Raw genomic sequence first — 27031 nt, 5'->3', positions numbered from 1 at the left:
GAGTCCTGATGGAAATCTTTGTGGGAACATAGAAAAGGGGCCATTAAGCCAGACTGAGGGTGAGTGAGGGTGGGGAGGAGGAGGGTCAGGGAAGGCTCCAGGGGTGGTGGATGGGAGGTGAGAACATTTCACATAGAGTGAAAAGCAGAAGTGAAGTCTCAGAGCTGTGGGAAACTCTATTCAGTTTGGTATTACTGCAGCTAATGAGGAAGGTGAAGCTTGTGAGGAAGGCAGGGCTTGGACACTTGCCATTCTAAGAAGACTGAACTTGATGCTAAAGATGATAGGGAGCCATCATAGGATCCATAAATAGGGTAGGGGAATTCTTAGATTTGGTCATAGGTAGCATATGCTCATGGCAGTCTGGGGTAGATTTTAAGTGGGCAAGGTTGATGGGTAATCATTTGACTCAGGTGAGAGATGAAGGCCTGCCTTAGATATTTTAAATAGAAATGTAAAGGAGAGGAAGTTTCGAGAACCAGGTGTTCAACAATTATTAATACAGTCTGGAACTTTAGTTTGAATCATATGATACTGCTTACATTCTATCAATAAAATTTAAAAAAATGTTTACTTACCTACTTTAAAAACTGTATTTTCTTTTTCTTTTTTTTTTTTTTTAAGATTTTATTTATTTATTTGACAGAGATAGAGACAGCCAGCGAGAGAGGGAACACAAGCAGGGGGAGTGGGAGAGGAAGAAGCAGGCTCATAGCAGAGGAGCCTGATGTGGGGCTCGATCCCATGACGCCGGGATCACGCCCTGAGCCGAAGGCAGACGCTTAACCGCTGTGCCACCCAGGCGCCCCTAAAAACTGTATTTTCTAAACCAGAAAAAAATCGATGGCTCAAACAGTTAAAGCAGTCTTGAGAAAGAAGAACAAAACTGGAGGTTATCACAATCCTAATTTCAAGATATACTACAAAACTATAGTAATCAAAACAGTATGGTACTGGCACAAAAACAGACACAAAGATCAATGAAACAGAATAGAGAGCCCAGAGATACAGCCAGGCCTATATCTATGTCGGTTAATCTATGACAAAAGAAGCCAGAGTATGCAATGGGGAAAAGACAGTCTCTTAATAAATGGTGTGTGCTGGGAAAACTGGACAACTACATGCCAAAGAATGAAATTGGACCACTTTCTTACACCATACAAAAACCTCAAAATGGATTAAAGACCTAAATGTGAGACCTAAAACCATAAAACTCCTAAAAGAAAACATAGGTAATAACCTCTTGGACATAGTCCTTAGCAACATATTTATGGATATATCTCCTGTGGCAAGGGAAACAGAAGCAAAACTAAACGGTTGGGACCACACCAAAATAAAAAGCTTTTGCACAGCAAAGAAAACCATCAACAAAACAAAAAGGCAACCTAGTGAATGGGAGAAGATATTTGCAAATCATATATCCCATGAGAAGTTAGTATCCAAAATATATAAAGAAACTTACACAACTCAACACTGAAAATACAAAAAATCCAATTAAAAAAGTAGGCATAAGGAACTGAATAGACATTTTTCCAAAGAAGACATATAGATGACTAGGAGACATTTGAAAAGGTGCTCAGAATCACTCATCATCAGGCATATGCACATGAAAATCACGATGAGGTATCGCCTCACCCCAGGCGGAATGGCTAGTATCAAAAAGACAAGAAATTGCAAGTGTTGGTGAGGATGTGGAGAAAAGGGAACACTTATGCACTGTTGGTAGGAATGTAAATTAGTGTAGCTGCTGTGGAAAACAGTACGGAGGTTTCCTCACAATATTAAAAATAAGAATACCATACGATTCAGTAATTCCACTACTGGCTATTTACCTAAAGAATATGAAAACAGTAATTTAAAAAGATACATGCACCCCTTCGTTTATTGCAGCATTATTTACAATAGCCAACAAATGGAAGCAGCCCACATGTCCATCTATGGATGAATGGATAAAGAGGATATGGGGTGTGTGTGTGTGTGTGTGTGTGTGTGTGTGTGTGTGTGTGTAACGGACTACTACTCAACCACAAAAAAGAATGAAATCTTGCCATTTGCAACAGCATGGATAGAACTAGAGGATATTATGTTAAGTGAAATAAGTTAGAGAAAGACAGATATCCTATGACTTCGCTTATATGGGGAATCTAAAAAACAAAACAAATGAACAAACAAACAAAAAACCAGACTCTTACATACAGAGAACAAACTGGTGTTTGCCAGAGGGAAGGCAAAATAGATCAAGGGAATTAAGAGGTACAAGCTTCCAGTTATAAAACAAGACACAGATGAAAAGTACAGCATAGGGAATACAATAATATTAAATATTAAATCGATAATATTGAATAACTAATGTATGGTGACAGTGACTATACTTATCAAGGAGAGCATTGCATAATGTATAGAATTGCTGGATCACTATGTTGTACATCTGAAACTAATGTAACATTGTGTGCCAATTATACTTCAGTAGCAAATTTAAAAAAGTAAAAAAAATGAGAAGAGCAGTATTGTTTTACATTTTTGCAAGTCTCTTAATGTCTGGCTTTAGAGAAGACAGATTCTTTTTTTTTTTTTAATAAGATGTTATTCATTTATTTGACACAGAGAGAGAGGGAGAGAGAAAGCACAAGCAGGGGGAGTGGCAAGCAGGGGAGATGCAGGCTCCCTGATGAGCAAGGAGCCCAATGCGGGGCTCGATCCCAGGACTCTGGGATCATGACCTGAGCTGAGGGCAGCCGCTTAACCCACTGAGCCACCAGGTGCCCTGAGAAGACAGATTCTTGTACCTGTTTCTGCATTTAATTTGTTGTAATATATTGTTTTGGTTGAAATCTATGAAGATAATCTGGCCTCATACAGATATGTAATTGGAAAAGGAAGGAATGTTTTAGTAGTCTTCAGATAATTGTGGCTGTTCTTTGGTATTATACCAAATGGTAGTTCATCCAAGGATAAATGCAATATGGAATCTGAAACCATATCAGTGAACTTTTTCGTACTCTTAATACATCAATATCTATTGGTCTCTCTCCCACCTCGAATGGATCTTTTACTCATGTATGATTTTATAACATCTTGCATTCTTCATTTGGAAAATACTGAAAAATATTGAGTTATGTAAATTTTCCAAATATTACCACATTTCAGTATATAATATTTAAAAAGTCACATTTGTTAATAACATATTACCCCTGACCTCATCAAAAACATCCTCAAATAGTGGGAAGGTATGGGGGACCCTGGCTGGCTCAGTCGGTGGAGCATGCAACTCGATCTCCAGGTTGTAATTCAAGCTCCACATTGGGTGTAGAGATTACTTAAAAAAATAAAATCTTAAAGGGGCGCCTGTGTGGCTCAGTTGGTTAAGTGTCTGCCTTGGGCTCAGGTCATGATCTCAGGGTCCTGGGATCGAGCCCCATGTTGGGCTCACTGCTCAGCGGAGAGTCTGCTTCTTCCTCTTCCTCTGCCCCAACTCCTGTTCATGCTCTCTCTCTCAAATAAATAAAATCTTAATAAAATAAAATAAAATAAAATAAAATAAAATAAAATAAAATAAAATAAAATAAAATACTGGAAAGGTATCAAGTTCAGGGTGTCAGGCAGAAAGTTCCCAAATTAGAATTTTCATTTGAAGGGTTGGATTTTATCATTGACAACAAATACTGTCAGTTGTTTCTTGACATGACAGGCTTACTTTGTTCATTAAACAAAACAAAACAAAACAAAAAAAACCTGATGAACATTCAAGTCAGAATAACCACAATTTGTCAGTGAAATAAATTGGTACTCCACGAAAAATCATGACTAGTTCAACTCACAACTCAAATGGGATTGGAGTGCAACAAATAGTGTGTCTTATTGTTTAATTCATTCAATCTAATGGACCAAGTGTTTTTCCAGAAAATCATTATAGAATATTAAAAATATGTATATTTCAAGGGTCCATATTTAATAAAATTAATAACTGTTACTGTTTCGCCCAGGACTTTCTTTTTTTTTTTTTTTAAAGATTTTATTTATTTATTTGACAGAGATAGAGACAGCCAGCGAGAGAGGCAACACAAGCAGGGGGAGTGGGAGAGGAAGAAGCAGGTTCATAGAGGAGGAGCCTGATGTGGGGCTCGATCCCACAACGCCGGGATCACGCCTGAGCCGAAGGCAGACACTTAACCGCTGTGCCACCCAGGCGCCCCAAGCCCAGGACTTTCTTAACTGAACCTGGCTTTTTTCTTTTCTGCTAGTGGGTGGTGGTGATGAAACCAATGACTGCTGTTTCATTTTGTTGGCACTGACCTGATTTGTTGTAAGGCACCAGCAGCTTACCCACCATTGCTTTTGTACCATCAGGGCAAATGTCAATACAATTGTTCCAGGATAAATGATGAGACTCAAGAAGATTATTGTACATTTTGAATATCTCAGCACCCTCTTATGTTTGTTTTTAAGCATTCATATAAAAGATCTTTGGTGATTAGCCAGTGCTAATACCTGATGAATACAACCAAAATAGCAAGTCCAGACAGTCTGTAGATCTATCCATTTCTAAGGCAAATACGCAGTACTGCAGACAAGATCAGCTTTCATGTTTGCAGTCGAATCTTAATTTGATGAGTTGCTATATTATTGGGAAGGGCAGGGCTGTTACTTCTTTTGCTGTTTTTTCATCTAGAAGGCATTTAGCAAAATAAATTCTCCCAGGCTTTATTAATCTCTAACCTATGATGTTCACTTCTTTAGCCAATGCAGTACAATAACTTACCCCGTAAAATACTTCACTGGCTTTTTCATCTCCAGTTGAAAGGTTGCACCAAATAATTCCTGGCTTTTGAAAATTTTATTACGTCTACATTTAAAAAATCAGTACGTTTTTAAAAAACTTTGAATGATTGACCTCAAAATGATGTTACAACTTAACTGGCACCATTCAGAAGTGTTCTATCGTATAAGATACATAAAGTAAATTGTTACCATCTATAAAGCCAAGGGAAAGGTAGCCATCGTCATATTTTTATTTCTTATTTACAGTTTCTTCCAGTTGCTTTGGAGCAGAATTCTCCTTTCATGAGTCAGGGATCTCTCTGATATGTCATTTTGTCATTTTCATCTTTTTTCGTATCTTTATATGTAGGCAGAGTATCTGAGCCTTGAGGAAATGAGTCTTCTGATCTCCATTTTAAAGCAAAAGATCAGGCTCTAGAGTCAGATAGACGAGGATTTTAATTTTTTCACCCAGTGATGAGCAGTGTGACCTTGGGCAAATTCTTAAGGCATCATTTTTTAAATATAGTTTTTGTGGTCAGGGATCTGGAAGTGGCTTTGGGGGAATTCTGGCTCAAGATTGCTCCTAAGACTACAGTCAAGATGTTGGTCCGTGCAGACATCTGAAAACCTGACATGGTAGAGGGTCTGCTTTCAGAATGGCTCTCTCACATAGCTGTCCAGTTGTTGCTGGCTGTTGGCCTCAGTGGACTTTTCCAGAGAGTCCTCATAACATGGTAGCTCTCTCTCTCTGAGAATGAATGTTTTATCATATTTGATTAGAACAATGGTAGTGTCATATCACTCAACCTCATAGACCAAATAGAATTTATATTTCAACATGTAAATAAAGCAAAGTATATTTAGATTTTCTTTTTGTAGTGATGTTAACAAACAAGGATTCTCGGCTGTATGTGGGAGGGCTTCTGGGCATTGGGACTTATGGTCTTCTCAAACAATATGATTGCTTTGACATTTCATAGAAAACTTTGAATATTTATTCTGAAACATTAGTCTTTCACTGACCATATTTATTTATAAGTTCTCCAGAGGGCTATACTTTTGAGCTTGGATTTTTATTTACCAAGCGAAACCAGAAGTAATTTTGGGGGGAGAATTAATTTTGTAAAAAAATATTTGTGCATGAATTTGTTTGAATAGACATTTAAGGCCTTTATTATACATAAAATGTTAGTGGGGAGAAAAAAAGTATTCAAGTAGATTTTATTGAGAAAGCCCAGCGTCTCATTGGGAGCATCCTTTACGTGACTTTGGTTTCTGAAGAACTACAATTACTGGAGTCTTGTATTTCCTGCAGATACAAAGGAGTTGTTTCCTCTTTATTTTTTTAAAGTTACCCAAATCCAGAAACTGGGAGAAGGAAAGACATCAAGAAGTTTTGGGGGCAATACAATACTTTTGAGAAAGAAGTAAATATTTACTTTGGAACTCCCAGCAGGGTCTTCTGTCACCTATTAATACTGAGTAACAATTCAAGCTCATTGTCTTCCTGTTTCCCTACTTCCCTCCTGGAACCCTAAGATTTTGCTTCTGCTGATTTGGTTGTGATCTGAAGCTGGCATCCCCGTTCACCTGGTCATCTAGCCCCCAATCACAACCTGATCGGGGACCCGCTCATTGCTGCCTGCAGCCAACAGGTCCAGACCTGTGGATTCTGTCTCAGCAATGCTGTCCTGCCCCTTCTTTCCATTTACTTTCCTCTTCTTCATTGCCTCTGTACCAGTGTTGGGTTAGTTCTCTCCTGGACTATTGCATGATTCCTAATGGCCTCTGGGCCCCTCCGTCTTACCCCATCTAAGCTGCTTGCAGGTTGATTTTGCTTGCCCCAAATTCTTTCGTGTTCACTCAGTGTTTATTAAAGACCCAGTGTCGTAGCCTGCCGCTGGAGGTGCTCCACCCAAAGGCACCGAGTTACTTGTTACATTTATGTTATCCTCTTTCCTTTGACTACCCTAAACAGGACTGCAAGCTTTTATCCGACTCTTCCCAATTTTTTTGCCCATACTGTTCCTTCTTCCTGTAAAGGCTTTTGGTTGAAATCCCACCCATCCTTTAGGGAATGCCATCTCCTTTGTAAAGATTTTCCTCCTGACCTCTTTTCCACCACCACTTTTTGTCTTTCTTTTTACGACACTTGTTGGACTTTGTATCCTTCATGATGTTTAATCACAATCGGTTTCTTTTAATACAGCATGTGTGTGCTTACCTTATCATTTCTACAAGATTATAGTGTACTTGAAAGGAGGGACATAATCATCTTTTTCTCCTGCACACTCCCAGCCATGGTTTTAACAAGATTTAGGACTTCAATAAAGAATTGTATAAATCCATTAAAAAGTACATAAGAGAGGGACTTGTGGGTGGCTCCGTCGTTTGGGTGTCTGCCTTCGGCTGGGGTCCCTGGATGGAGCCCCCAGCGGGCTCTCTGAGCACTGGAGAGTCTGCCTCTCCCTCTCCCTCTGTTCCTCCTCCCACTTGTGCTCTCTCTCCCTTGCTCACTCTCCATCTCAAATAAATCTTTAAAAAAAGTACTTAAGATAGGAAAGATCAAAATTCCTGTTTATCGGGTAAAATGTAAAATTATGCAGAAAGGAAAAAATTATATGTATATGAATACAGACATATACATGTATGTATATTCATCATTTTGCTAAGATGGCTTTGTTCAGTACTGAACTATACAGGGGTGTAGGGCACTGTTTTTCATTTCCGGGCTGTGCCAAAAAATATTTAGTTGTCAGATTATAATTTGAGGACAGAAAAATAGCTTCAACGTCTTTCTCAGTTTGGGACCCTGCCAAAAGCTACGCTGGCAAACTTAAAGTGAAGAGGACAAAGCCGCTCTGAGGCGCTGGAGAAGACATGCCCGTAGGAACTTTCCAGAGACGCCTTAAATGGAGCTGGCGGGAAGCTCGCCGCGCCAGGGCGGGCGGAGGAGTGCGGAACGCGCGGCTGCCAGGACTTCCTACTCCCCGGGAACCAGGCCGACCTGTTCCCACCGCCGCCTTCCCGCCTTCCCGCCTTCCGTCAACCTCTGCAGGCCCGGAGCCCCACGCCGCGCGCCTTCTGCCCGCGTGCCAGGCCCGGCTTCTCCCGGCGGGCGGCCGGGGGGGGGGGGGGGTCGCGGTCCGGGAGGCCGAGGGCGGCCCTCGGTCGGGGTTTCCAGGTGTAGGGGGAGAAAACAACCGGTCAGTCGGGGCGGAGCCGGGCGGGCGGGGCGAGGGCGGAGGGCACATTGCCTCATCCTGTACATTTTACTGGAAACGGGACGCATCCGGAGGAGGAGCCCCCGGGGAGGCGGCCCCGACACCGTCAATGGCCCGGCCGGGCTTGGGGGAGGCAGGCGAGGCGGCGGCCCCTTCTCCCCGCCCCTGGAGGCCGGTTAAATAGCCGGGCAGCCCCGGGCCGCGCCCGTGCCCGCGCCATCCTCCCGCCGGTCGGTCCCCGAGTCCGTCAGAGCCAGAGCCACAGCCAGGAGGCAGCCGCGCGCAACGAGCCGGTGGCGCAGGAGTCTGGGTCCCCGAGCGCCCAGCCCGGGAGCATGATCGTGGACAAGCTGCTGGACGACAGCCGCGGCGGAGAGGGGTTGCTGGACAGGGCCGGCGACGGTGGCCTCATGACCAGCCCGCTGAACCTGGCCTATTTCTACGGCGCATCGCCGCCAGCCGCGGCCCCGGGCGCTTGCGACGCCATCTGCTCGGCGTCGGGGCCCTCGGCTCCCGGCTCGCCCGGCTCCGACTCCTCCGACTTCTCCTCCGCCTCGTCCGTGTCCTCCTGCGGGGCTGTGGAGTCCCGGCCGAGAGGCGGCACGCGCGCGGAGCGGCTGCAAGGTACCCACCGGCCCGGGCGGGGGCAGTCTCAGCGCCCCCAGCACCCCCGTCTCCCCGGTCTCCTGGCGGCCCATAGGCCGGGAGGGGAGGGTCCGCGCCGCCCAGGAATTCGGCGTCCTCTGCGACTTCCTTAGCGGCATCACACTAGCCATCGTTTATTAGGCGATGACTGGACGACTTGCGCTGTGCTAGGGGTTTACTGTAACTCGATGCCCTTTGACCATCTGTAAAATTCGGGCGCCATCCAGTTGGCCTGGTAGCTCAAAGGGCTTCTGAGAGCAGAGCTCTGACTTCTGGGGGTGGGGAGGAATCACATTAGATTTTCTCTTACTCTTTTTTCTTAAAAAAAAAAAAAAAAGCTTTATTAAGCCATAAATCGTATACTTGTGGCGAGTTTTTGGATCTGACGTAGATACAACTTTTTCTTGTGGTCACCAGTGAGGTTTGAGTACTGTGTTTAAGGTCACCTTATTTTTTCCTAAGTATTTGTGGAAATTTTAAGTAAAAGGACTTTATGTTAAAGGAAACAAACTGATATTCACAAGATGTAAGATGAAAATGGACTGAAAACTAGCTTAGTTTATGCCTTTAGTTTGTGATGTTTTCGAGTTTCGGAAAGTCTGCCTCAAATTTCTGTGGTCTTGTTTTTATTCTATGTGCTTTAGAATGGTTAAACCAAATCTTAAAGAAAGGCATAATGTTTCCTTTTTTCTGTTATGAATTGGTTAGTTTCTTTTCTTAATAAGCCGAGTTGCATAACTTGAGGGAAAACAGGATGGCACTGTGGGTAGACTAAAGAACTTCTAGATAATCTCACATATTGGAAACTCTAATCAGCATGATTTTAAAGAAGATTCTCGTTTAGGTGTTCCCTCCTGCTAGCCACTTCTGTTTCAGTTGTCTTTTATTTTAAACAGTGATTTTTCATTTTCACTTAAAAAGTAATTTAAGCCCCTCAATCTTATAAGGTGCTCCCTGATGTTAAATGTGTAGCAGATGTAAAAACTGTGTGTGTGTGTGTGTGTGTGTGTGTGTGTATTAGAACCTTTTCTCTCACATTTGGTCTCCATCTGGCTGAAACTGTTTTGCTAGTTCTTTGGTTTACCGCATAGACATAGGGGATTTCTGAAACTAAATTTTTCTCCCTGTGACGTTGGATTAACTGCTGTCATTCCAGAGAAATGCTGTATTAGATTCTGGCAAGATTTTCCTAATTTTAAACATAAAATCAACTGGTCGTTTAATTTGCTCCACGTAGAATTGTTTCCTCTCATATGCTTATGATATACCTTTATGTCTGTATATTCAAATTAGGCATTGTTTCTTCTCCCATCTTCTTACTTTCCCCCCCTCGACTGAGTGGCTCAGTTATTCATTTCCTGACTTTCTGCGTGTTTACTTTGTGTTTGGCTCATCCCAAGAGGTTGTGACATAGCAGTGGTCAGAAGTGGAATGCCGTAATTATAGACTACATTTTAAGTGTATTTTAAAATTGAAATTGAAATGAGATTATTTCCTTTCTACTTAGAAGGCCGAGGTGAGCAATTCCAAAAACGATTGGTGAGGGGAAATCCTGTGTGTATATGTTGAAATGTGTTTAAGCTTAGTGAATTTAAGCAGCTTTCTTGGCATAGCTGAACGGAGGGAAATAACAAGAAACAAATCTAAGACATTGTTGATTGTTAAGATCTTTGGAGGAAGTTTGTTTTGTGCTTTCATACGTGAGTGGAATTAGTAGACTTTAAATTTCTGTGTCGACATACAGCCTTTGTTTCGAAAATGCTAAAAATCCATCATTTATTGCTTGCTCCCTCCAGGTTTTTGAAAAGTCAAGAATAATTACAGATTTGTGAGAGGGTGGCAAGATCTGTGACTGTGTCTTTTGGATGGACAGGGCTGAGAGACAGAGGGGCTTACTTTGGGTTTTTCTGTTGGCTCTGGGGGCCCCTGAAACACAGTTTTATAAGCTTTATTTTCTTAGGGTGCCTGGTGAAGAAAGGTATTAGGAAGTGAAGAACCAAGTAGGGCTGGGGGCTGACATGCAAGGCCATGGACCCAAGTGAGTCGGAAAGGCCTTGCAGTCTGTTGGTTGGGGACTTCATACATTAGGTAGCTATGCTTTTGAGATTATCAAGATTTGTGCCTGTAAAGAGATTTAACTTGTATGTGTTTTGTTTTCTATTGAACAGTTGAACCCCATATGGGCGTTGGAAGGCAGCAGAGAGGACCCTTTCAAGGCGTTCGTGTGAAGAACTCAGTGAAGGAACTCCTGCTGCATATCCGAAGTCACAAACAGAAGGCTTCTGGCCAAGCTGTGGATGAGTTTAAGGTGGTACCTATTTTTTGTTTTGGGTCAGGACAGGGAGGTTATTCTGTCACGGTTTTTATTATTTTCTGCTGACCTAGGTCCAGTAGGTCTTTGTAGACCACACCACAAAGTCATAGGATAGAGGGCATATTGGTCTCTGTCCGCTGTTCCTATCACTTAGCCCAGTACTAGGCACACAAGGGAAATTTAATGACGACAAGTTGGAGGCAAGGAATTCGTGGGGCTCAATTGAAATGGAAGAGCTTGATTAGAAAGGGAAAACTCAAATGGCCTTACTGATTTCTTCTTGACCTAGTTGAACTAAGATGAAAGTGAAGATGGGGAAAGTTGCAAGACAGAGTAAAAATTAAGACAGAAAATAAATATTGCTAGGATAACTATCAAAGATTTATGGGAGCTGTAAAGAGTGGTAGAGATAAGTCGGTTTTATTGATGTTCATTAAGTAGGAAACCATTTGATAGTCACTAAATCGGAAACTTTTTTTTCTTATAGACACAAAGTGCGAACAGAGAGCAATTCACAGGTAGGAATTCCTTCTATTCGTATTATGGGGGCTTGAGAGGAACATAATGTGGTGCGATTATGGGTAAAATTTAGAAAATAAAGTGATCACAGATTCCATATTCCTTTCTTGGGTATAGAATTGAAGAACACGGTAACATATAGTGGAAAAAGGAAAGGACCTGATTCGCTGTCTGATGGACCAGCTTGCAAAAGGCCAGCTTTATTACATACCCAGTTTTTGGTAAGCATCTCTCTGTTTTCCTCTGCATACGCTTTGGAAATCTTTCCTGGAATAGTTTTGAAAGAGAGCGTGCAACTTACTTTTTTCTTCTTTTCCAGACACCACCTCAGACACCAACACCTGCAGAGAGCATGGAAGATGGTCATCACAGTGAACCCAGACAGGACGGTGGTGCCGATCTGCTTCAGAACATCATCAACATCAAGAATGAATGCAGCCCGGTTTCCCTAAATACTGTCCAGGTTAGCTGGATGAGCCCTGTGGTGGTTCCGCAGGGCTCCCCGCGAGAACAGTGTCAGGACTTCCACGGAGGGCACATCTTCTCGCCAGCTCAGAAGTACCAACCCTTCCAAGTCAGCGGCTCCCCACACATGATGGATCAGACGGCGCTGTACCAGTATTCGCCACAGAGCCAGAGCTTGCCGCAGCCACCGCCGCCGCAGCACTACACCCCCAACCCAGCTCTGGAATACGGTCCTTATTCCAGAACTTCCCAGTCCCCCAGCTATGAACCAAACCTCTATGATGGTCAAGAACCACAGTTCTGCCCAGATCAAAGTTTTGCCTCCCTTCTAAATAGTCGGGAATCTGAGAATATTGCTCTTCCCCTTCAGAACTCCCCCAGTGTTCAGCAACAGAATGATTCCCACCTGCAAAGCTTCAACATGATGCCCCCCAGTGCCTGCGAGGCCGTGGTGGCCCATGATGCGGGCTCTGCCCCTCTAAGCACTTCACTGCCATTCCCGAGCATCATCGGAAATCCAGGGACCACCACACAATTAGGGAAGTCATTTTTTCAGTGGCAAGTAGAACAGGAAGAAAGCAAATTGGCAAACATCTCCCAAGACCAGTTTCTTTCAAAGGATGCAGATGGTGACACGTGAGTATCCTTTTTTGTACCGAATTTGGTAGGCCACACTTGTTAGCTGTAGCGGGCACAGAATTTCTCTAGGGTATGCCAAGCTAGACCTTAGTAAGTGGCTAGTCAGGATGACTAATGTAGGTAGAAACTGCTGTTCAACGACAGCCAATATTTCAAGAGTTTTCTTTATTTTTTTCTGTCTGAACAGGTTACCTGTTCTAAGTTAATAAAAATGTATGTGTCTTCTTTAAGTACTTGTTTTTGAAAGACCAGCATAGATTGTGTCTATGGAGCAAAAACAGATCACGACTAGTTGGTCAGTGATCCGACTGTGAGTTGACTTGTAGATTGAATCTTAATCTGTTATGACATCATCGTGGTCGTGGGCAAGTTATTTGACCTTTCTACGCCTGAGCTTGACACGTAAAATGAAAAGACCTCCCTCACAGAGGTTTTAGGAATATTAAAAATAATAGATTTAAAGGGATGAGCATGGTGCTTGGCATTCTTCTTTTTATTTCCGGTAGCTTCATATATCCTGTTGCAACTCAAATGCAGAAAAGACCAATTATTGTCTGTAATGTTGCATTTGAGTATACCAACATGTCGAGAAAGGGGCTAAAGGAGAATTTTTCTTTAAGATAAACTTCCTGAAGTCAGAGGTAATTCATGTCTTTCCTTCGTTGTTCCCCAGGTTCCTCCATATTGCTGTTGCCCAAGGGAGAAGGGCACTTTCCTATGTCCTTGCAAGAAAAATGAATGCGCTTCACATGTTGGATATTAAAGAGCACAACGGACAGGTGAGGTGGTGTCAGAGTGAACTGGCAGGGATGTGGTTGTGGAGAAGAGGACGATGACCGGTTTCATATTTACGTGCAGATTGTTTCAGAGCTCCACACCAAGAGAGTTTAGTTAATATTAACTTTGAGATGTTGACTCTTTGCCACCATCAACCTTGAAGTTATTAACGTTAACTTTGTCGTTATTTGACCAAAGACTAACTGGGTATAATAAAGCCACACCCTAAGCTTATTTTCGTTTCCTTGTGTTACAGTATCTTATTGCTTATTAATAGGATTTCTTTTCTCTCTGTGGGGTTTTCCCCCTCAGTCTTAGTTTATGTTCATATTCCTTGTCAGGGTAGTGTTGCATATTTAATTAAACAAAATCTTTTTTCCCTCTGAATGTCCACAGAGTGCCTTTCAGGTGGCAGTGGCTGCCAATCAGCATCTCATTGTGCAGGATCTGGTGAACCTTGGGGCCCAGGTGAATACCACCGACTGCTGGGGAAGAACCCCTCTGCATGTCTGTGCTGAGAAGGGTCACTCCCAGGTGCTCCAGGTAAGAGGCAGCGAGCTAGCTTCTGCTATCACAGGGCCAAAGAGATGGGGCTTGGATATTAGAAGTCAGATGTAGGTTGCCTGTTGGAATAATCTATTTTGAGTTGACTTACTCATTTCTTGGGAATACTAGTAAGTAAGTGTGTGTGTAACTTGTCTTTTGCTAAGATGTGTCTCTTTTTAAATTTTGCAGGCAATTCAGAAGGGAGCAGTGAAGAGCAATCAGTTTTTGGATCTTGAGGCGACTAACTATGACGGTAAGGAACAGAAATTTTATTGGATGAAAAACCATTTAGAGAGTGGGATCCATCAGTTCTAAGGGTATTAAGTTTTAGACCAAGAAGGAAGGGAGGTAATGAAAGCTTAAATATCCTATAGATAAAGTTAGCACGAAGACCCTATGGAGGGAATATTCCGATTGCCTTACTAGTTCTCGTGGAGCCCATCTGTAGGTCATGTTAGAGACCATCCTCAAGGTCTGTCCTTGCGGAACAAATGAAATGCCTGATGGAAGCTTGACCTGCTTTATTAAACTCTTCTAGGCCTGACTCCTCTCCACTGTGCGGTTGTGGCCCACAATGCTGTGGTGCACGAGCTTCAGAGAAATCAACAGCCCCACTCACCTGAAGTTCAGGAGCTTTTACTGAAGAACAAGAGTCTGGTTGACACCATTAAGTGTCTGATTCAGATGGGAGCAGCAGTGGAAGCTAAGGTAAATTCTCAGAAGAGTATAGAGATGTCATAGGGAAGAAAAGTGTGTGTAGCAAAAGACCTCGTTCCCAAGTATAAATGAAAACTTTTTCCTCTTTTTAAGTTAATGGAGTGAGTAGCATTACATGGGTAATTAAGAAGCTTAGATTTTAAAATCATCGGCTTTCTTAACTTGCTTTTGATCTGTGGATTATTATTCAAAAGATCATTGAGATATGAAATAAACTAGTCTTTGTTTGGAAGGAAGAGCAAATGCTTGAAATTGATATTGTCATTTTGTCTTCCATTTTCATATCCAAATAATAAGAGTAGTGCTTTTTTGTAAAAATGTTGTTCCATCATTGTGGGATCTGGACTTAAGCTGTTTTTTAAACTGGAAAATATTTATTCTCTTTAAATTTGAGGTTTATTTAGTGAGTATCTCTTATATACAAGGCACTGAGTTGGGAGCTCTGGGGGAGGAATGCTTAAATCATATGCTACTTCCCAGACCTTGGGAAGCAGAAGAGGTGAAAGATGCAGCTAATTATATGTCTACAGGGTGGCCACCAAGTCTGGGGACACAGGCGAATACATAATAAATGTTTTATTGTCTTGTATTACAATGCATGATAAAATAGTATCATCTGTGTTTCTACATTTTGTGGCCACTGTATACAAGAGCAGACTGTGATAGGCGGTATACAGGAAGTTGATGGGGAATTTAGGCGGAATAAGAGAGTGCATTTAGTCTGGGATGCAGGAAGGCTTCGTGGAGATGCGTGCATTCACAGCGAGTCTCCAAGAGTGAATCAGACATTCGTGAGCCTGGGAAAAAAAGCATATCCTGAAGTGGTGTCTGGATGCTCATTGTTGGCCCCTCTTGCCTCTGTGAAGGATCGTAAAAGTGGCCGCACAGCCTTGCATTTGGCAGCGGAAGAAGCAAATCTGGAACTCATTCGCCTTTTTTTGGAGCTGCCCAGTTGCCTGTCTTTTGTGAATGCAAAGGTACGTGTAGAAAGCTTCAGTAACTGCTTTAGACGTGGAATGATCTTTTTTATACCTTCTTCAGGCTTTTGAGCCGCTTTCCTGAAAATCTCCCTTTCTGAGAGGTGCCATTTTGTCTCCTTGTGTTCAGGCGTACAACGGAAACACTGCCCTCCATGTTGCTGCCAGCCTTCAGTACCGGGTGACACAGTTGGATGCAGTCCGACTGTTGATGAGGAAAGGAGCAGACCCAAGTACTCGGAATTTGGAGAATGAACAGCCAGTGCATCTCGTTCCTGATGGCCCTGTGGGAGAACAGGTGAGGGCTGCAGAAGGGAGAGGAAGTACTTTCAGGCACTCGGTCTGAAACAGAAAGGGAGATGAGGTTGTGTAGGGCTGAGGCCAGAGGGTGTTCTTTAGGTGGACTCTCTCAGGGTCTGGGTCTCACAGTGTCTTTGTAGCAACTGTGGAGTCAGTTGCTTTTTTTCTAAAGGAAGAGTAAGAAGTTCGAGGGTTATCCATGGACCCAAAATGGTCGAAGGTCAGACAGTCTTGTCTTTTCTTGCATAAGACAAAGTTGGGTTTAGAGTAAAGTCAGAATGGTTTGAGGTTTGAAAGCCGATGAAAGAGGAGGCACCAAGGTTCCCACAGACATCAAGGAAAGAGAGCCTTCGGTTTACAAGTGAGGGGTCTTCAAATTGTGGGTGTTAGATCTGAGTCCGTCTCTGTGGAGTGTTCAGGATAGTCCCAGGGACGTAGTGAGTGCTCAGCGAACATTCCCTGTTACAGTTGTTTCTATCTACTAACTGATACTAAATAGGAAATGGAAGGTTGGTTATATAATTGAGAACCTAGAAATACTTGAAACAAAGTTATGCTTTCCTCATCATATGGTTATATATTATCTTTGGAGATTGAATAGTTTCACATGACTCAACTTTTCTTGATAACAAGAACTAAATCTTTTCAGAACGTAAGACATTTTTTGATGGAAATCTTTCCCTGAGGTAAATGAGGGTGATTGTGGCCATGGCAGGTCATTACAAACTTTGATGATTGCGAAATAATATGGAACGCAAGTTAGCCTTTTCTTTGATTCACAGTCCTCAACGTGACCATAATGTTACAGGAACCCTTATATGTAGAGCTCTTTGTAACTTAAAGTGAATGTCTTGGTAATTTGTAAAGAGTTCACATGTTACAGGGCTTGGCAGTGTAAACATTCTGCTGAGAAAATGGAGCCTGAGAGGTTGCACAGATAGGAATCATGATCGAATAGTACATGGCAGAGGCCCGAGCTCAGTGCTTGCTTCTCCTTCAGTGTTTGTGGCGTGCAGTCATACAGCAGTGTTCTCAGGGATTACAGAGTGTGGAGAGCCGCTTGACTCTTCGCTCTTCTCTTCTTACTCTCCTCTCAGCTTTTGTGTTTTCGTGTCTGTGTGTTGAGGGGAGGGTCTTTTCCTTTGCTTCTGTGGTCAGACTCTGGTCATTGTGTCTCCCCTCCTAGCAGCTATCTGTGGCATCCCCTGCCCTAATCTTCTTTCTTCTGATTTGTTGCTTTTAATCTGCTGTAGACCGGGAGAAAGATAATAAAATTGTCAGACTGGGGTATAAAATGAATCACTAGATTCTGAATGAACCGAGGAGCTCTCTTGTGATTCATACATTTATGTGCAGATGCTTTATTCATTTTTAGAGATTTTATTTATTTACTTAGTGCGAGAACACACACACACACACACACACACACACACACGAGTGAGCAGGGGGAGGGCCAGTGGTAGAGGGAGAGAGAGAATCCCAAGCCCAGTGCGGGGCTCGATCTCATGACCCTGAGATCATGACCCAAGCTGAAATCAGGAGTTGGACACTTAACCAACTGAGCCACCCAGGCATCCCCTATGTGCAGATGCTTTAATTGGATATCATGATAGCTGTTCTTACTTGAAGGGTATTAAAGACATCTTGTGTGTGTATGAAGTGGGTTCTGGGTTCTTGTTAGTTGAACCTGACTTCAAAATAGGTGGGATGCTGTAATATACCATAATTACTGCCTTACATTAAATGTTCTCACAAGTAGCAAGAGTAGAGATTAGGAAGGGATTATATAGGTCTTATATAAGCTGTTGGAGATAACTGTAGATAATTTTTAATGGAGATGCTTTACTAAATTTCTTGCTCTCCAAAATCATTATAGGAGATCTGTAATAAGCTTGAAGGGAGTTATAGTAGTATTTTTAAAGTTACCTTAAAATCTTGAAATCTATTGTTGCATACTTCTTCATATATTTACTTACAAGTTGACAGGAGTGTATAGAGTATATAAAAAGGAATGAAACTCTAAAGGAAATATGGTACTTTGACAGTAAAAAGTAAACCTCACAAAGCCTATTTATTTTTCTTCCAGATCCGACGTATCCTGAAGGGAAAGTCCATTCAGCAGAGAGCTCCACCATATTAGCTCCATTGACTTGGAGCCTGGTCGGCAACACTCACTGTCAGTTAGGCAGTCCTAATGTATCTGTACATAGACCATTTGCCCTGTATTGGCAAATGTAAGTTGTTTCTATGAAACAAACATATTTAGTTCACTATTATATAGTGGGTTATATTAAAGGAAAAGAAGAAAAATATCTAATTCCTCTTGGCAGATTTTAATATTTCATACCCAGGTATCTGGGATCTACACATCTGAATTTAATCTTGAATGGTAAAATCGACTTCAATTAACAGTAGCTTTTGGGTAGGACAAGGCTTTGATTTGTGGCATAAGGCATTGCTCGTGTAGCTATTGCCAGTTTAAAAGCAGGTAAACTGTAAACATTTTTTAAAGGAAAATGAAAGCATTTGAAAGGAAAAAAATAAATCTGGATGTAGTCGTGAGGCTTCATTTGGCCCAATGAAGTACCTGATAGTTGTTATTGGTGTTGGAAAGTGTCTAGGCGTTGGACTAGGTGAAATGTACCATGGTTAAAATTTGATTTTTGCAAATTGTATATAATTGTTGTTTTTGTCTTTTAAAGTATTTGTACATAGTTGGTCATTGATGTGGCCACATTTGAAATGTAAATTGATAAAATAGGAAAGAACAAGTGAGTTGTCCCTATTTAAAAAAAATTACGCACATTGAAAAGAGCTGTGTAATCACCCATTTACCATCTCCATAGATGAAGCAGATGGAGAGTTGTTCTCCTGGTGGCTGACAGAGCTCTGCTTGAATTGTAAATACGCTTTTACTCATGCATGGAGGTGAGACACATTATTTGTAAGGAATTGCATGCTCTTAAAGAGAACACCTCTTTGTGGCTCACTTTCTAGAATTTATAATTTACTTGTTGGAATTTTGTTTTACCTTTATAGGAACATCGAAAGTCAATACTGAAACATGTCTTACTGGTTTTCTATTGTCAAAGAATGATAACACACCATGATGTTTTTATATTACCATTCAGAAAAAAAGGTCTTATTTTTTAGTAACCTTGATTCTATTAATATTATTTTGCTTACCTCTGGCATACCCCAAGGAATGTGGTTGGCTTTGATTGCACACTAATTCACTGTAATAAATTTGATTCATTAAAAACCTCTTTTTTTTAAAATGAGAAGTCCCACAAGCAACTGACTGATGAATCATCTTTGTAGCTAAATCCTTTTCAGAAAGTTCACCTTTGGATTGATCACCCTGTTTGACCCAGTATGTCTTGTGGACAAAACCTAGTTACAGTTATTTGGGATCTGTAAATACAGCTGTGATGTGAACTCATGGAAGAACTCATGCATGGTTTTAAATAAACATTAATTCAATAATACTCTTCTTTTAAGGATGTGCATTTCTTTTCCTAGTCCCTTATTTATGTTTCCCTAGGTTGAAAAAGTGCTATTCATTACTAATCTAAATACCTTTAAATTAGTTAATATATTTTAATTTGGATTTTTTTTGAGAACATGATTCCTAGAGGTATATAAATTTTAACATAAAATTTCTTTGCCAAGTTCATAGAGGTTTATTAGGTTCTGAGAATATCATTAAGCCTTAATAGATGCTATTGATCATTTAGAAGTTTACGTGCCAGAAAAGCTAATTCTTTGTGTTTGTGACTTTATTTTTCATACTTTATTTTGTGGGAACAGTGAGCATAGGAAAAACAGTTTGGAGATTACCAGGATCATCCTGAGAGATGTCAGCCTGGGAAGAGCAGTAAATGGGGTCCTTCTCATTCCCAACATGCCATTTTGACGTGTGAGAACAAACATATCAACATCTGTCAGTGTCAGTTACTGCACATACATTCTATTCTTATAACTTCTTTTGAGGATCTGGTAAGAGGTATGAATCCTTTCCCTGAAAAAATGTACCTATGTGTATATACGCAAATTCTGCATACAGTATCTTTCATTGCATTGCAATGCAACCTGATAACTAGAACAGTAGAAATGATACACCCCGTGAAACAGAGGTACACAGTGAGCCTTTTTTCAAGGGAGCTTGAATCCCAAGTTCTGTCGTCATTAAATCGAACCAGTGCTTAGCAAGCACATGATTTGCACACGCATGTGTGCGTGTGTGTAAGCAAAGCTGTATAATGGACAAAGACATAAAAGGCGTATTTCTTAGGATGTCTATGTGGGAAACAAGGCATGCACTTTATTAGCTAACATAAAAAGGGGGAAGAAATACAGAGATTCAGAAGAATATCTTTTCTGAAGGTAGAGAACTAGGGAGACTTCAAAGTAGAGCTTTTGAGTTGTATCTTCAGAAGAGTTGATTTGGACATTCCTAGAGTGGGAGGAGGGGTTGGTGAAAGGGATAGAAACAGAAAATGATGTGAACCAAAACAATAGTATTCTGGGGGAACCACCGGTGACTCAGTGTAGTTTTGTTAGCACCTGGATGGCCAGTTAGTTTCATCTTGGGTTCTCCTGACTGGTGGCATTCTCATGAATGGCATGTTAAGAAACATCCTCAAGCAGCCTAGGGGCTTGGCAGGAGAGGGTGCTGTGACTGATTAGTGGTATCTGCTGCAGAGGTATGGAGGGTGGCTCTTGGCGGGATATTGTTTTGAAGAATGAGCCCACAGGAGCCCAGACTACATGCTCACTACTGCAGCCTCAGTGCCGCTGGCATGTGCACAGCACATAGAAGGAGCTCGTAAAATAATTGGTTAAATGAGTCAGTGAGTGTATGCCAATGCTGGTGGGGATCACTGGGCAGAAGTAATGTTTAGAACCCGAGGTATATTATTAAGCAATAATGAACTAATAACTGTCATAGTTTTGAACTTGACTCAACCGTATAATCTAAATCTATTGGTGACATCAATGATCTATTAATGAAAATGGGCATGTTATTCCGTATTTTAATTAATTAATTAAAAATATTTATTCATTTTAGAGAGTGAGTGAGCAGGGGGAGGGGCCGAGGAAGAGAGAGAATCCTGAAGCAGACTGTACCGAGCATGGAGCTGGACCCTGAGACCCCGAGATCATGACATGAGCAAAAACCAAGTGTCAGCTTCTCAATTGACTGAGCCACCCAGGCACCCCTATTTATTTATTTATTTTAAAAAATTTATTTATTTATTTGAGAGAGAGAGAGAGTGTGTATGGGGGGGGGAGGTAAGGGACAGAGGGAGAGGGAGAGGGAGAGAGAATTTAAGCAGACTCCACGCTGAGTGGGGAGCCTGATACAGGGCTTGATCTCATGACCCCCAGACCACAACCTGAACTGAAGTCAGGAGTTAGATGCTTAACCCACTGAGCCACGGCTAGTTGTACTCTTTTTTAAATCAGATGGTTCCTTTTGCAGAAGACTAACTCTAGTACTGTAGTTTGATATTTCACTAAGGAATCCCCTCAAGTGTCAGAGACCAACATCTTCCAGTTCTGTTGGTTAATCAAATCAGTAACATTTACCCTTTCTATGTTTTTACTTAATCAGGAGAGGAGAATTTCCTCAAACTCCTCTAACCTTTAGTAAATGTCAACTTCTTAAACTCAGTACCCCTGACATCCATTTCCTGATAACATCAGTTCTGTATTGAATGTGATCTTAGGGAGGGATCAGCTTCAGCCACTGGCTAAATTCTTAATGGTTCCTCTGAGATCAGGCCTGCAGATGAGGTTTCGGATTAGTTATAACTAGACCCCTAGGGTTTCCTGGTAGCGCCCTGGATTTGCTCTTGAGAGGAGGGGAGGGACCCTACCATCAGATCTGATAGAATAGTGCAATATCTAATGCATAGTAGTCAATGAATACTTCTTAAATCGAGTTTACTTTTATAGTTCTCTTTTTAATTTATATTTTCTCAGCATATTTTATATTTCGATGTATAACTATTTTATCACTCACACGGGATTTACAGTTTTTAGTGCAGAAATACTTCACACTTCAGCTTTACACCAGCTCTGGTTTTAGGCTATTTTCTGGTCCCCTCTGAGGTCTGCATAGACCCAGAAACAATGCATGGATGATGCATTTCCAAGTGGAGTATGACTGGAGATTGCTCTCAAAGCCTGTCCAGGTTTCTTAGATGTATTCTTTGTCTTCTAGTCTCACGTTCCCTGTTTCCTTGGCCTATCAGCCCAACTGGGTTTGGAGTGAGACAGAGTCGGACAACTAGTCCAGCTGCTGAATGTGCTAGGTTCAAGGTTTCGGTCTTCGGTAGACATCAGCATGTTTTGTGAAGCTTATTAAATGTGCAAGTGCCTTGGCCCCACCTCAGACTTCCTAGTTGGAATTTCTAGGGTTTTCAGAGCTCCTGGAAGGTATATGTGAAGAGGATTTTAGTGCAGTTTTAATCTAAATTATTTGGGAAATGCAGACTTGGAGAGTATGTGCGGCTGGACTGTGGCCATATGGCGGTAACAGAATGAGTTGTTGGAATACCCAGGGGGCCAAGGTAGCAAACTGATGAATGCCTGCTATGTGCCAGGCACGCTGGATCCCATGTTAGAGAAACCAGCTTTGAAGGAGAGGTCAGAAGTCACCAGATCTGTTTTTTTGCTTCCAGAAAACACTTTTCAAAGGTCACTTTGGATTTTAATCCTCAGGCGTATTAGTTTCCTAGGACTATGTAACAAATTATCATGAGCTTGGGGCCTTACAGCAAGAGAAATTTTTTCTTTCACAGTCGTGGAGGCCAGAATTCTGAAATGAAGGTGTTGGCAGGACCATGGTTCCTCCAGAGGCTCTAGGGGAGATCCTTCCTTGCCTGTTTCAGTGTCTGGCAGCTCCAGGCAGGTGTTCCTTGGCTGGTGATGGTGTCACTCCAATCTCAGTCAATCTACATGGCTTTCTCCTCCACTCCGTGTCTCCTCTCTATGTACCTCAAAAAGCACACTTGTCTTTGGATTGAGGGCCCACCGGATCATCCAGGAGGACCTCACCTCGAGATTCTTAACTACATGTGCGAAGATACTTTTCCCAAATGAGGTAAGGTTCACAGGTTCTGGGGATTACAACATGGACATGTCTTCTTGGCGGCCACCATTGAACCCACTACACCAGGGAAAGAGGCTTTATAATCTTTTCTTCTACTATTATTCCTTTGACACATGGTTAAGATGAGTACTTCTTTTTGAGCAATCCTATAGTCTTGCCTTCAGAATCTATGAGCATTTTTTATACAGAATTGGTTTAATGTATGATGTATCATCTCCATTTCATTTATTAGCTGTAATAACTGGCATTGACCAGGAGACTCACTTAACATTGATAAACTTTAGTAGAATCAATAAAATAGTTATTGGCAATAATGTGAAAATTATTATAATGGTTAAAAGAACTTAAATTATTTGAAACTTACAACAAAGCTTCTTTGATTGTCATCGGGCATTCTGTTCTCTGGTATTCATGTGAACAGACTTGCTACTTACTCCTCACCTTGATCGCACTACCTAAAGAGCAACTTATCATTAATTATATGCCTTTGTTTTTGACCATCTGTCCTTGTAATGATAAAACCAGGGTAAGCACTCCTTGGAAACCACAGACATTTGAAAGTGAAAGATCAACTCCAGGAATTCCATGATTTCAGACAATAAATACTGAATCACTTTGCCAAAATCCAATGAAATATAATGTTTTAGGTCTAGATATTATTTTTTCAAGTGACAGGGTTCTGGCTATTTATCTGAAAACAGAGATTTCAGTACCTTTGGGTACTTGGTACCTGAATCTAGTTATGTGTTTCTGTTGGAACAGCTTAGTACATTTGGGTTTGATAATAGGGACAAATTTAAGATTATGAAACAATACTAGATTTCTAAGCTTGATTTGAAGCATGAGTTTGAAATCTTTTATTTTCTCAACTCATGGTATCAATGCCATGGCCTTTTCTCTGTATTTGCAGCCAAACGTCTCTCGGGCAGGCCTTTAGCCTCAAGTGCTTGTGTAAGAATGTGGGCTCCTGCCTGAAGCCTCGGGTGTCTCTCATGGAAGCCTCAGATTTCGGCTGCTCTGGAAGTGAACCACTCCTGTCTTTCAGGGGCTTAGGGTTTGAGCTGGAGTATTTAGTTGTCTCATTGAGAGCCTGCCCATCAAGAGCCTGTCTTTCTGAAATGGCTCCAAATGTTTTTTACCTAGCATATCACTTCCATTCATCTTCTAAAAACGTTTCTCTCCTTTTTTGCCCCAAGACATATTCGTTCTTAAATTACATTAAGAACTTCAAAAAATTCTCCTTTTTAGGCTCTTGCAGATATGGAAATAATAATTGTTCATCTTCAGGATAGCAATTTTATAGAAAACTAAAAATATATCACTTGGGAAAACAAGAAAGCATTTGGGTCTTTTGGGTGCTTGTACCCAGAAGATTCCTGGATAATTTTTAAAAAGATAAAATTCGGGACTCACTTGTGGAAAACTTTAAAATTAATATACTACAGTGCCATGTCTAAAAGAAAAATGAATACATGAGACACCTCTAGGGACTTAGAAAATTATTTTTTTGTATAGACCAATCAAAGCTATATTTTAATAGGCAGCTTTTTCCAAACAGACCTCTAAACTTAACAAAAATCTGTCCAGTTTTTTCATGTGTGCAGTAGACAGAGAAAAAGATCTATGGACAGAAATTTAACGTATACAGATTATTAATTTCTATATGCATTCTGATCATACAGACTAATGAGGAACTAACTTCATTGAAAGTTCAGGTTGATAGGCTCCTTTTTAAGACATTTTATTTCCAAGGCTATATAAATGAGTCAGTTTTATTTCTTCCTTTGGCTGAAGTTGTTATGTCAAATCTGTTATCAATGTCAAAATATTTGTTGAATTAACCTTTTCTTTCTATTTTCCCTGCCATCACCTATGTCTAGGTTTTTATGACTTCGTACCTTGATTACCACAGTAGGCTTAAAAAAACCCATTTTATTATGGAGACATTCAAACATGCAGAAGTAGGCAGAATCGTATATCGTACCCCCGTGTACCTATCAGGAGCTGCATCAGTTATAATCATTTTATTATTTTTGTTTCTTCCCCCTTATTCTTCTCTTGAAGATGTTAAAGGCTACCCCACTCATTGTGGAATGTCAGTATGTATTTCTAATAGCAATTTGTGTCTCCCATAGCTTTCTAATTATTTTTTCTCTAATCTTATTTTTCTCATCAATCCAACAATTTCTAATTCTTTGGCACACTTTTATGAAACCTAAGAACGTTTCAAAGGCTCAGTATTGCTTATTGAATCAAATGCAAACTCTTGTCCTGATTTACAAAGCCTTCTTTTTAGGTTCCCCGATCTGTCTGCTTGTCCATTATTCCCAAACAGGCTGTCAGGTGGGTCTCCTCACTACCTCGCCGATGCCCTGTTCATACCTGTCTCTGGTCGTGCTCTTGCCTAACCAAATTCTCTGCATCCTAGAAAGCTCTGCTTGGGTGCCACCTCTATGAAGCTTTTCCCTCATAATGACTTCTTTCTGCCCTGAACACTTGGGATTTAAACACAGTTTCTTTAACTTTAAATCTGGTATTTTTTTTTATGGTATCCCAGTCTTAATTACTGTAATCTGGGAGGTAGGCTCTCAATCACTGACTAGCAGCATTTGTTTTTAAAGACTTTAAAATCTTTGGGTGAATGGTAACTCTAGGGATACAAAAAAGGTCCGTGGTGCTGGGCAAAATCTATTAGGCGGAATTCTAAGATGGCTTCATGGTGTCTGCCCTGGTGTTATTTCTGTGATTACATTATGTTATGTGACAAAAGTTATTTCCTGGATGTGATTAAGGGGACTAATCAGTTGACCTGAAGATAGAGAGACTATCCAGGTGCACCTGATCTAATCACACGAGCCCTTTAAAAGAAGAGCATTTTCTCTGGCTGGTCACAGAAAAGGAAGTTAGAGAGATTTGAAGCCTGAGAAGGATTGCACCTATAATTATTGGCTTTGAAGATGGAAGAAGGGGGGCTGTGAGCCGAGGAATGTGGGTAGTTTCCAGATAGCCAGAAAGAAAATGGAATCTCAGTCCTACATGCCCAAGGAACTGAATCCTGCCAACAGGCTGAGGAAGCTTGGAAGCAAATTCTTGTCCAGAACCTTTAGATAAGAGGCTTGCCCAGCTGACTTTGGCCTTCTGATACTCCCTGCAGAGAATACCGCCAGGACCACTCAGCTTTCTGACCGGCCAAACCGTGAGATACGAAGTGGATGGTGTCTTAAGCTGCTAAGTTTGTGGTAATTTGCTATGCAGCCGTAGAAAACTAATACAATAGATAACACAGGATTTGAGTTTGTAGTAAGTTTTATGCATTTTCTGCTATTCTTCCTCCTCCCGGTTTTATTGGGATATAATTGACACACAGCACCGTGCATCAGTTTCAGATGTGCTGCACAGTGACTTGACGTATATTGTGAAATGCTTGCCACACGAAGTTTAGTTAACATCCATCACCTCATATAGTTAAAAAATTTTGTGTTTTTCCTCATGGTGAGAACTCTTAGGATCTGCTCTCTTTGGAATTTCAGATACACCATACAGCAATGTTAACTACAGTCAAGTACAGTGCAGTCCCAGGACTTACTTATCTCTTAAGTGCTAGTTTGTACCTTTTGACCACCTTCACCCAATTTCCCTACCTCCAACTCCCTTCCTCTGGTAACCACAGTCTGTTGTCTTTTTCTGTGAATTTTTAAAAAGATTTTGTGTGTCATCTTTGCGCAGGGGTCATGCTAATGTTCTCTGTATCGTTCCAGTTCTAGTATGTGTGCTGCTGGAGCGCGCAGCCTGCCGTCTTATTAAAGCTCCGAATCGGGGCCCCTCGGTGGCTCGGTTGGTTGAGCATCTGCCTTCAGCTCAGGTCATCATCCTGCAGTCTTGGGATTGAGCCCCGTGTTAGGGTCCCCGTTCAGTGGGAAGTCTGCTTCTCCCTCTCCCCCCTGGCTTGTGCTCACTCTCTCTCTCTCTCTCACTCTCTCTCTTTCAAATAAATAAAAACCTTTTTTTTCCCCCCAAAGATTCCAAA

The 27031-nt window shown here is 41.4% G+C and overlaps 1 protein-coding gene and 1 pseudogene across 1 annotated transcript; one reads left to right on the top strand and one right to left on the bottom strand.

Moving 5' to 3' along the window:
• Window positions 1–8083: 8083 nt before the first annotated feature.
• Window positions 8084–19372, top strand: NFKBIZ (NFKB inhibitor zeta). Its single transcript, XM_026492519.4, has 12 exons — window positions 8084–8609; window positions 10799–10938; window positions 11432–11462; window positions 11581–11684; window positions 11783–12564; window positions 13241–13346; window positions 13741–13887; window positions 14080–14143; window positions 14429–14598; window positions 15474–15584; window positions 15715–15882; window positions 17971–19372. Exons 1-12 carry the CDS (start codon window positions 8321–8323, stop codon window positions 18022–18024), a joined length of 2166 nt encoding a protein of 721 aa, XP_026348304.1. The 5' UTR covers window positions 8084–8320; the 3' UTR covers window positions 18025–19372.
• A 7318-nt stretch (window positions 19373–26690) lies between these two features.
• On the bottom strand, window positions 26691–26788 carry LOC113257281 (U6 spliceosomal RNA; annotated as a pseudogene).
• Window positions 26789–27031: the final 243 nt, after the last annotated feature.

This window comes from Ursus arctos, unplaced genomic scaffold, assembly GCF_023065955.2.
Source record: "Ursus arctos isolate Adak ecotype North America unplaced genomic scaffold, UrsArc2.0 scaffold_4, whole genome shotgun sequence".
Lineage (NCBI taxonomy): Eukaryota > Metazoa > Chordata > Mammalia > Carnivora > Ursidae > Ursus > Ursus arctos.
The sequence above is the reverse complement of the archived record's forward strand: the minus strand, read 5'-3'. Positions and strand labels throughout refer to the sequence as shown.